At 43.9% G+C, this 11,287-nt stretch overlaps 1 protein-coding gene across 6 annotated transcripts in view; it reads left to right on the forward strand.

Moving 5' to 3' along the window:
* The window catches only part of FZD3 (frizzled class receptor 3), a 66,222-nt gene extending 55,222 nt beyond the window's left edge, over positions 1–11,000 (forward strand). For all 6 annotated transcript variants that reach the window (XM_068936771.1, XM_068936773.1, XM_068936772.1 and 3 more), the window contains 3 exons: positions 3,155–3,303; positions 5,210–5,443; positions 6,154–11,000. In XM_068936771.1, the coding sequence (XP_068792872.1) occupies positions 3,155–3,303; positions 5,210–5,443; positions 6,154–6,367 (597 nt within the window). In that variant the 3' untranslated portion in view covers positions 6,368–11,000. The remainder of the gene's footprint in view (positions 1–3,154; positions 3,304–5,209; positions 5,444–6,153) is intronic.
* The last annotated feature ends 287 nt before the right edge of the window (positions 11,001–11,287 follow it).

The raw sequence follows: 11,287 nt of genomic DNA on the forward strand, positions 1-11,287 counted from the left end.
GCTTAATTTTGTTGTCTAATTTTTTGTTGAGTAATTGTTAGGGATTTTTTTTTTTTTTTAGTGGAACCTCACAAGATTGACTACAATAACACCTAGAAAGCCTTTAGCATAGCTTTGCATGGTTAAATACGCACAAGCGTAGGAAGGTCTGCAGTGTTGTCAAAGACCATGGACATCACTGTTTTGCCTGGGGCATAAACTGATAGAAAGTGTATTAAGTGTTGCAGAGGAAAGAACTGACAAAGGGAGAGAGCTGATCCCACTTCACGCAAAGACGAACTCTGAAAAGTATCTTGTAATAATGCTTATTATGTTTCTAAATTAAACATAAAATCTTGCATGCGTGCCGAAAGTCTGGGATGTAGTTGCTGAAGAGCAGTGGTGACAGTCCTGAATTCTGCTTCTATTCTGCTCTGTCAGAGTTGTGCTGCGTGACTTTGGGCAAGGCACTTAACTTCTCATTTCGACTCCTGCAATGGGGATGATATTACAGAAAAATTTATAATGATATGAAGTATTAAAACACTTTGCTGTATTTTCACTGGTCCTTATAGAAGCTGTGCTGCCCCTCAGTGAGTATGCACTATATGGTTGGAAACTCATCAAGCATGAGACTACTTTTGTAAAATTATCTTGACATGGTAACTACAATGAAATCAAAATTTCAGCTTGAGGGAGAAAAAATGTTTCTTGATGTTCCCTTAGGAGATTGTATGCGTGTTGCAACATTAATATAGGTATGTAGGATTAAAGGGAACATCTGACTGTCACTGTCCACCACGTCTTTTATGCATTAATAATGCTCAGCCTTAAAAGATGCCTGTCTCCATAATTCCGGTTTGAAAGCTACTCCAAAATCTTGCTCCTGGAAGTATGACGTTTCTTCATGGTAATGTAGCCATATCTTGTTGTTATCACTTGGCTTAAATATTGATATGGGTTCCCTCCCCCTCCCCCATTTCGGTGTTTCTACATCTCATGTTCTGTAACGATCATTTTCTCTCTCACCTTCCAGTTTTCATAAGCCTGATGATAAGCTTCTTGCAAGACAGGCTGTCTGTTGCCTCTCATCTTAGTAGCCTTTCCCTAAACTCCTTCTGTTTTCAAGGAAGATGAATTCCAACTCAATTCCCAGAACCGTACAAAGTATTTCCATCTCATTCTTACCGTACAAAGTGATGCTCGCCTAACTTGAAATAGCTCTCTTGATATCTTCTAATATTTTAAACAGACTGGTAGATATCCAGATTTCTTTCTTAAGTATAAAGCTTTTATGAATTGTGTCAGCATCAGTTTCGGAAAGCTGGTGCTGCAGGTACTCCTTGTTGAGAAGAGACTTGATTTCATGAGTGCTTTCCCATGATTAAACAGCCGCAAACCTTCCTTGCAACACTAATCCTTGAGCCATCTGCAGATCTTTATTATCTGTTTTGTGCCTGCTTTACTTCTGTGGGGGTCAAAAGAATTTAACTGAAGATCAGTTGGATTTCCACTTGTTGAAGCATCTCGCCCAGCCTAGCGTTACATATCCTGAAGCCTTTCTAGTGAAAATCTTGCATTGCCATGTGTCGGTGTCGTGATATGAAAGGCAGTCACTGAATTTTTCCCCACTCCTTTCAGGTTCCTTTTTTGTTTAATGTCTGCTGTTTTTAGCCTGGCTCCTCTCAGCCAGAAGACCTGTCTGTTCTGGATCCACGCTGGTAAGAGGCCTGTCAGTCCTCAACAAGGAGTCCCCAGCTGTGTAGATCAGCTTCCCTCCCTTCTCCTCTGCCTTCTGCCAGCAGATTATTGTGCCTCCTGTCTTTTCACATAATCTGTTGTTTATCATTCTCATTCACTCTTGGTCCCTGGCTGTCTTCATTTGCTTTCTCTGCTTAGAAGACTACATGCTCTTCTCCTTTATTATGCCGTCTCTGTTTCATTTCATCCTTCAGTAAAATAAAACTTTTCTCAACTCTTTCTCTATCCTTGCAACGAGCTATTTCTGTCAAGAGGTTTATTGTCAGGTTGCTTCTTTTTCAGAAGGCATCAGAAAATTTTAAGGTGTTCATACACTTCTGTCCTCTTCTCTGTGTGAATTCCATCACTTCTTACCACTGCACTTTTTGGTCCTGCATCTTCTCTTCCATGTATCATATGTAAATAGGATCTTGGAGATACCTATGTCAGGATGGTGTAAATCATCTAACTTCTGCCTGCAGTCAGCTCGCTCTGCTGCTTTTCAAGTCTTCTCATTGCTTCTTCCCTACCCTTGACTTTAAGGGGAAAAGCAGACACGTTTCTTCACAGGCTCCTGGTTACTGTGGGCAGTTTTGTTGTCTTTCCTGGTTGCTGGCTGCTTTGTGTTGAGTCTTTTGAGTGATCCCTCGTATAGGTACTTTGATTACCTATGCCTCAGTTGTGATGAAAAGGAGGGAACCTCTTCCTAGACCCTAAGTCACTGAAGATTCAGTTTTTGAGCTGGGCTGTCAATTCAAAAGAACGAGTTCATGCATTTTTTTTTTGAAAAATGACCTTGTAGACCTTCCTGGAAATAATATCTTCTCTGCCTCTTTGTCAAACTGCCCCTTTCTGGATGGCTATCAAAATGTTTGCAAAAATATGCATCTTGAGCTTTTTCACATTCCGTTGACCGCATTGAATAAATGGAGAGCGGTAGGAGATTTGCAGGATCAGTAAAAAGCAGGCAGTCGTACCTTGCGGACACCTCAGGTTCCCAAGGGAGGGAAACATGGATATAACCCTCCACTAGAGCATAAGGAATAAAGGAGCAATGTTAAATATCCTGTGAAGCAATTTACTGGGTCTTTTCCCAACAGCAGATGTAGCACCTGGATTTATATAGGTTAATTCTGTCAAAGAGATGAGTCTTTATAATTTGTAGCCTAGAAAATATTTCACAATTATTCAGGGCACAGACAAAAGACCAGAAATACAAATAAAGGCCAAGACCTCACAGCAGTTGAATCTTTTGTTTTACTCAACAGTAGGCTGTACATCCCATTCTGTTGCGCTCTCCAGAGCTACGAAACAAAGGAAGCCTGTTGGTGTTTACTTTGGCTCGAGGTGGAGACAGTTATTTTAAATGAGTTAATAAATGGAGTAGGGAACGATGATGGTTTGCATAATTCTTTTCTTCTTTTTCTCTCTCTAGGTCACTCAGATGAGTCGCCCAGATTTGATTCTCTTTCTCATGAAATATCTTATGGCTTTGGTAGTTGGAATACCCTCTGTCTTCTGGGTTGGAAGCAAAAAGACCTGTTTTGAGTGGGCTAGCTTCTTCCACGGACGCAGGAAAAAAGAGTGAGTATCGATATGTAATAGATAAACTAGCTGAGTACTGGCAAATAAACTTACCTTCCCTTGTAGTAGTGGAGGAGTATTTCATTAGTTCTTTAGGGAGGCAAAGACAGGAGTAGCTTTTTTGGAAATCTCCTGCTATTCAAAATGGAGCAAGCCCCCCCATTCCCCCCTAAACCCCAAAGAACTGTCACATATTTTACTACAATTAATTTTTGGTCACAGAATCAAACTTACACTGTTTTATCTGTTTTCAAATGTGTTTTTTTTTTTTTTTTTTTTTTTAGAATTAGGATTCAATTGAATACTACAAATTCTCTGCTGTTTGCTGAAAGGTGGAATTGAGAGCTGTCATTTATAAAGCTGCCTATCTATTCAACCTAATCAGATCTTTTAAAGCAAATTGAACATAAGACTTTTTTAATGATGATTGCATTTAAAAGCAAGTTGTCTGTGCTTTTAATCTTTCTCATATACATCAGACATTTGTACCAAAGCACAGTTTGATATAATGATGGTGAGACTAGCTTATGGCTTCTTTAAGGCTGAAACTTCATTTAGACTAAGACATGTCATAAATTTAGAGGACAATTTTTATGATTAGATATAGCTATGAATAGCTGTTTTCATAATCGTAAATATTATCCTGTGAGTAGTTGTTTCAAAATAAACACTCGCTGTATCTGTGGATCTAAGTAATTGCTCTGTGACTCTGACTTGTCTGTCCTTAGCAGAACTGGCTTTCTGCTGAAGTTAAACTACGTTCTGTAGAGCTGGACCAAATTTTTCTTTATTCAGAAAATAACCTAGTGAGATACACACACAGTTAACAACTTAGTATGATTTTAATACATGTGCATACCTTTAGATAGGATTTACATAGGGGTAATATACTAGCTTGGTAGGTAGAAGATGGGAGTTAGAGATAAAGGGGCATAGGAAGCTGCTTTGCAGGACTGCCTTATCTTGGATGTGCTATCTCAAGTAAAGAACTGGGTGGCTCCTGGAAGTGCCATCCTCTGTCCTCTTGTAATTAGGCAGCAGAGCAGCTCCCACACAGAGCAGCCGTCTGGCTGGAGCCAGATTTCTTTGCTGCTGGTTCAGCGCAAAGGGGCAGAGCCGACGCAAAGATCCCTCCTCAGGTAGTCTGTGATCTCCAGGAGCAAGAAAATTAAGAGGAGGAGCTAGCAGGGGGAGGAAACCGAACATGAAAGAATGAGAGAAAGGGAAAAGGTCTCCCCACAAAAAAGAGATTGAAGAAAAGGATGAAGCAGAGGATGTGATAGCACCTCCTTTCATCAGGCTATGGTAGAGCGGCCAAGTGTGTGCCTCTGCCAGCACTTCACAGCAAGGGGCTTCAGCAAACAGAAAAACTGGCGGCTGTAACCACTGATCTAAGGGCTACAGTCCAGTTGCTTAGGCATTATTGCATATGTTGTATTTCATCTGATGTTCTCCTGTTGCTGTCGGTTTTAATCCAGATTTGAAATGCTTCTTTGAGGGAGAAAGTGGCTTCCCCTGTTCCCTAAGGGCAGTTCTCTGGGTAATCTGAGCTTGCCAAGTCACAGCGCTATCTCAAGGATTTTCTTGTAACAATATTTGCAGACTAAGGCCATAAGCAAATACACTGCAGTTATTCCACGTCTAGGCTAGAAGACCAGGTATGGACTATGAAGGATTGAAGAATATGGACTTCTGCTAAAATAAAATACCCAAATTTAAGGGTGCTGTCAAATTAGGCAAATAGAGGCATTTTAATGTAAACAAATGGTCTTATTTGCCAAGCTGTAATATTTGACTGTTCTGTATGTAAAATACTTATGCTTGGAGTGTTGTTACTGTGATCACTTTTATGCCTCATACGCTGCGGTAATTAATGTTAACTATTCAAACTGCATGACTTGTTTAGAGTTGTAAATGAGAGTCGTCAAGTGCTGCAAGAGCCAGATTTTGCCCAGTCTCTTCTGAGAGATCCTAACACCCCCATCATCCGAAAGTCAAGAGGCACTTCCACCCAGGGCACCTCGACTCATGCCTCCTCCACCCAGCTGGCTGTGATGGATGACCAAAGGAGCAAAGCAGGCAGTGTCCACAGCAAAGTGAGCAGTTACCACGGCAGCCTGCACCGATCGCGTGATGGCCGGTGCGTTTCGTTCTCTTTCAAAATCATATGGTCAGTCACCGTGAAGAAGCCTCTACTAGCTGCAAGTTTGGCCGTCATGATGTTAAAATCTGAACTTTTGCTAATACTTACTTTCTCTGATTGCATCTCCTCTCCCTTCTAGTATCTGGATTGGAAAGAGGAAAAATGTCATGATATTTTCAGAGTCTACATTAGTCTTAGTGAATTATGCAGCGTGAATGTATTCAGCACTGATTTTCCTGCAAAGTCGGTGGTCTGTGTTATGTCATCTTAGCACATGGGAAACCGATCTATCCCAAAATCAGTTTAATGCTTCTGTGGCTTTTTTGTATGTTTCTCTGTTTATAAATTAATTTTGTTTCTGTAAATAGTCATAGCCCTACTGAAATAAACAATAATAAAAGTTACCCACTCTAACATGAGGTGTAATTAAGGATTATAACATAATTTATCACCAAGTATTTGCTCACCTAATTACCAATACTGTGCATAGTACTTGGTAAGAACCGAGCTGCATAAAGGCATGGAACAATTTGCCTGAGGCTGTATAAGCTAAATGAATGAGCTAAATAGAGAGCAACTTTTTTCATAAAAGCAGAGCGCGCGCATGCGTGTGTGTATGTGTGTGTGCACATGCAGCAGGATTTATTTACATTCTTTCATGACCATGGTGGTAATGATAATAATTGTCCTCTATTTTTGTAAATCAGGTACACTCCCTGCAGCTACAGAGGCGTAGAAGAAAGACTACCTCATGGCAGCATGTCACGACTGACTGATCATTCCCGGCATAGCAGTTCTCATCGGCTTAACGAACAGTCACGTCACAGCAGTATCAGGGATCTCAGCAGCAATCCAATGACACACATCACGCACGGGACCAGCATGAATCGCGTTATCGAAGAGGATGGAACCAGTGCTTGATCTGCTCTTATCATAAAGGCATCGTTCATGTGGCTGTACAGCTCGCAGTCCGTTTCTCAGTGATGTGATAATGCTCAGTATTATCATGCCTCTCATCGGGTGCTGATTTTGTGCATCAGGAAGCCAAAAATGGCGCGTTCGTTTTAAAGCCAGCGTTCTTGTACTTGCGTCAGAGCTAGAGTGTTCAGCAGTCTTGAATTATCGAGTAAAAAGCTGGTTGCCTCATTTGAACCTATCAATAGGTAATTATTTATTCGATAGCTATTATTTTCCCATCAGACACCATTGCTGAATTTCTTATTCTTTGTTTAAAGAAATCTTCCCCTCCCTCCAATGTGTCCATATGTCAGTAAGTGTTACCCTTGAAAACTCGCCGGCAAGGTCACGTTGAGAGTTGTTCAAATAGGCATAAGGAAACTCTTGAATATTGAAGGAATTCTTCCACGCAACTCCTTTGTCTCTAATTAGATAATAAACCGGTGCTTGTTTTCATCAAGCTCAGAGGGAGGGACGCATATTAAATACTGTATAACGGACATCTGTGAGAAATCGGCAGGCATTTTTAAACAGTAACACTGGAAATGCAACAAAGGAATGAGCCTTTTGGAGAAGGAAAGGAAACTCCACTGCTGATCACCAGCTCTTACCCGAGCTGTGCAGGCTCAGTTGTGGGGATGGGGGTGGGGTGGGTGGGGAGAGAGAGGCAGGGAAGGGTGATTTTTGTATAACTTGTATTGTCCTTGCTTTTTTACAAAATAATATTTAAATTTTCTACTTGTTTACAATTTATGTAGGAAGAGATCAATTTTAAAACCAGTTATCTAGATAATATTCAGCCACTTATTTTTAGAGTAATGTACAAAAGCTGAGATCGCCTGTTCCTGGTCTATTTAAAAAAAAAAAAAGAAAAAAAGAAAAAGAAAACCTGAATTTGTCACCCAAACCGGAATGTGCAGCCTTTTCCTTACAAACAGAACAAATCATGTTCACCACCCCCACAACCTGGGTGAGGAGGGCTTGGGCCAAAATGGACACCAGGAGCTTAATCAGGGATGGCCCACCTTCCTTGCAAAATCACAGCTGATTTCTGCGAGGGTTCACTTTCTGGGAGCAGGAGCAGGAGGTTAGAACAGGTTGGGAGAAATCGTGGCAAGAGCTTTTTTCTTTCCGTTCCCTACTATAGATTCAGAGTAGTAGAGAATTCTCAGTTTTTGATTTGGGGTAAATTGTTGTGTGTAAATAAGCTGTCGGGGTACATCAAGTCGTTGTTGACGCTACAGGAGGAAGTCAAGGCATGCTTTGGATGGACGGTACAGTAGATCCACTGAAGCATCTGCTCTAAGGTTCGTTCACCATGAGGAAATACCGATTACATTTAAACCTACCTCAGTAATTACTACAGATCATTGCTGGGAAGCGAACACTTATTTTTTCATTGTCCTTACGTAATTCCCTTGCTGACCTGTTTGAGGCATGTTGAAAAGCCTTTGTACATGCTCGGATGGCACAACGTCAAGGGCAGAGACAGGGCAACAAGCACGATGAGTACTTCAGGGGCCGTTGTGAACGGCAGAAGCTGAGCTATGCTGCGATTACTCATTTTAATTGTAGCTGATGACACAGCAGCAAAGCACGGTAACTGTGCAAGCTTTGAAATCAAAGGTTGCTCCAGGAGTCACCAAGTCTTTTAGAAATATGTTTACTGTAAATCGTCTTTCTTGCTTCGACCAGGCTTTTGTTCCAAAGGAGAAGCACAAACCAAACCCGACATCAAATAACAAAGCTTAGAAACGATTCTGTGCTCTCCGCCGGTCCGCAGGGACAGAGGTTACTGCTCCGACTGCCTCGGGGCAGGACAGCTTCGGTGCTTGCTCGCAGATCCACCCTTCCGCTCAGCAAACGGCCCCGGGGGACGGGCGCAGGGATAACTGTCCAAAAAAGCTCCATCACCCCTTCCAAAGCAAATGGCTGTGAAAAGTCTTTTGCGTGCTTTAGACTGGTAAAACTGCAATTCCCTGTGAGCTGCAAAGACGAAACCCTTTCTCCGGTTTTGGCTTCTATTTAATAACTTTCTTAATGCTTCAAAGGGATGATAGTTTTTAAGAATTTGGATTTGCAAAAGGAGCCAGTTCTGAGTTTCTGTAAACACTTTAGCTGAACTGGATAAGGTCAAGCCTTTATGTTGATCTTGGCTAAATTTGCAGTGTTTTTGTTTTTGTTTTTTTTAACTGTAGCAATGTTTTGACTTGTTTAGAGTCGGGGAGGGGAATGGTGTAGATTTTAAACATCTCTTATTTGAAATTTGTTCATCTGTGAGGTCTAATCCTCGTGTTGTTTCCAGCTGGGTATGTCTAAGCTCTTCCTTGTTCGTGCATCCTCTGCGTAGGGGACAAGCAGCACTCCCGTCACCCCCGAGAGCTGACTGAAATGTAAAATTCTGGTTCTGGCTGGGTTTTTTTCCCCCCCCGCGCCTGTAATCCCAAACCCCTTCTTTTATCTTCCAAATTTGAATTAGCATGCTGCTCGGTATTTCTGCAAAACATTCCTTCCCAGGATTTCAAAGCCTTTTACAAATGACTGTTTCAGGTTTCACGTGTAAGATAGTCCCAGCCTGGACCCCATTCCCCCTGCCGGGGTAGTCATGGAGTTTGGGCTCCCACATCTCTGCGTTTGGGGGCTCTGAAGCTTTTCTGTGTCGAATGCAGGCCAACCGCTGTCTCGGTCCGGGCTGCCTAGGCATGTTCTCAGGGTGCTTTTCTATTGAGCACCCCCTGGTAACCGGCGAGCGCTCCAGCCCCGTCGCTTGGTTTCTGGGACTAGTGCCAATGGTTAAATTCCCCCGTAGCTTAAACCTCCTCCCAGAGCTGCAGTCTGCAGAGTTGCTGAAACACTCCGGTTATTTTGGGCTTCGGCTGACCTAACGTACCTGTAACCGAACACGTGTTCGTTATGATTTAACAACAGTCTTTTGTCCTTCTGCAGCAGCTGTATGCTGCAGCTCTCAGAGCAAACGCCTGGCCCCGTACCCTTTGAAGCAGACAGCAAAGTTGCGCGTAGTCAGGTTTCTCCAGCTCACTCCACGGCACGTTAATATACGTCTGCTCTACGCATGGGATGGCAAAAAGACTGCTTTGCAAGACCGCGGCATCAAAACTTAAGAGAAAAAACAGGGTTTCTCATTCCTGGTATTCCCAGGGACTTTAGTCTTAGTTTTCTCCCTGCAGACTGTGCATGGCTAGCGCATCGCTCCCTTGACAGCTGTGCGTCCTCAAGAAGCGAGCTCCGTGGGAGTCTTTCCTGCAGGCTGGCACAACGTGCTTTGCTCCAAAACCTTTGCTCGAGGCCAGCTGCACCGTCTAAGCGAACCAGGAGATTGCTCGGGGCGTGCAAGCTCTCGGCAGTCGCTTGAGCTGCGCGATTGACTGCAGCTGCTGAATATAGACGTTGGCCAGATTGCCACTGACAACGCGTTCCCAAGAGTTTGTTAGGTTCCTGCTTTCTTGTCTTAATCCCCTTTGGTTATTCTGTCCCCGGCGTACTTCATAGCTCTTGTCATTGATTGAAATATTGCAAATCAAAGACGCGGCTGTGTTGCGTGGAAAAGGTTGTTGCAGGAAGGCGGGCCACGTCCTGCCTGTCGGATCAGCAGCACGTTCCTGTTTCTGAAAGCTTAAAACTGCAACATCGGCGAAAAGCCACGCTTTCTTGTAAATTAGTTTTTTCTGCTCTCAAGCGCTCTACAATTTCTGAGCGTGTAGACCTAAATTTTGCTGCAGAAGCTTTAGATATGAGCTTTATAAAGCATCATTTAAGAAGCGGACAGGCAGATTTCACGGAGGCGTGTATCGCTTATCGCCCGCTCGCGCGGAGACGCCTCGGCTTGGGAGCGGGCGCAAGTCCGCCGTCGGGCGGCTCCGTCGCAAATCGGGCTGCTGGCCGCCGTCCAGCGGGTACCGGCGTATCAGATACCGCCGCCAAATAGTTTCAGCAAGAAGGCGGCGTTAACGCGGGGCCCGCGGCGGCGGCGGCGGCGTGCCGGCGCAGGAGGCCGCCGCGGCTTTCCCGCGCGCCTTCCTCGACCTCTCGCCGCCCGGCCGCAGCGCTGGAATGTAGACTCGAATGTGAAACTGAACTTCTATGCCAATGTACCTGTTTTATAAACGGATTGGGATTTATTTTCACGAGCCGCTACTCAGAGGTGGGATGTGTTACGAGGGTGGGGGGGTTTTTTGGTTTTTTTCCCCTCTTTTTTTCGACCTGCTGTGAACGGCCGCCGGTTCTGTCCGCTGAAGAACTCGGTGCGTTTGACAGCGGCGTCCTCCCTCCGAGGGCTTTCCCTCGACGCGCGCACGGATGTGGTGTAATTTCGGGCCGTTTCTGGATGCGAGAGGAAGCTTTAGTGCTTGTACGTAGAGGGTGCACGTGGTTATTCGCATGGCGTAGTACCTAACGTTAGCTGGTTTGCCTTGCACTCCGCTCTTGGTAGACTTGTTTACGGTAGTCCAGTGTCGGTTTTGTAACGTTTAAGTTTTAGCACTTTAACCGTGAGTGTACAAACTGATTATCTTGTAGTAGGTGTACATTTTAATTTTAGACCTTTAAAAGTTTTTAATAAAATGATGCAAAAATCCCAGTCTCTTTTGTTAAGAGCCTTGCAAACCCTTTCCAACGTGTACAACCGCAGAGCCCTTTGAAAACCCCGTCTCGGGGGCGGCCGTCGCTAAGTAGCTGACGGATTTAACCGTGCCTTTTGACTCTAGCTGGCAGCAGCCGGGTTTTGAAGAAGCACTCTCTGGACGTAATCTTTTAGCAACATCTGTGCTAGCGGATGCCGGGCATCCTTCCAGCAACCACGAGGCGCTTTGCGCGATCCGGCGTTTGGATCGTTCCACCCTTGTACGAGCGACCGTCCCAACGACC

This window comes from Struthio camelus, chromosome 3 (assembly GCF_040807025.1).
Source record: "Struthio camelus isolate bStrCam1 chromosome 3, bStrCam1.hap1, whole genome shotgun sequence".
In the NCBI taxonomy this organism is placed as follows: domain Eukaryota; kingdom Metazoa; phylum Chordata; class Aves; order Struthioniformes; family Struthionidae; genus Struthio; species Struthio camelus.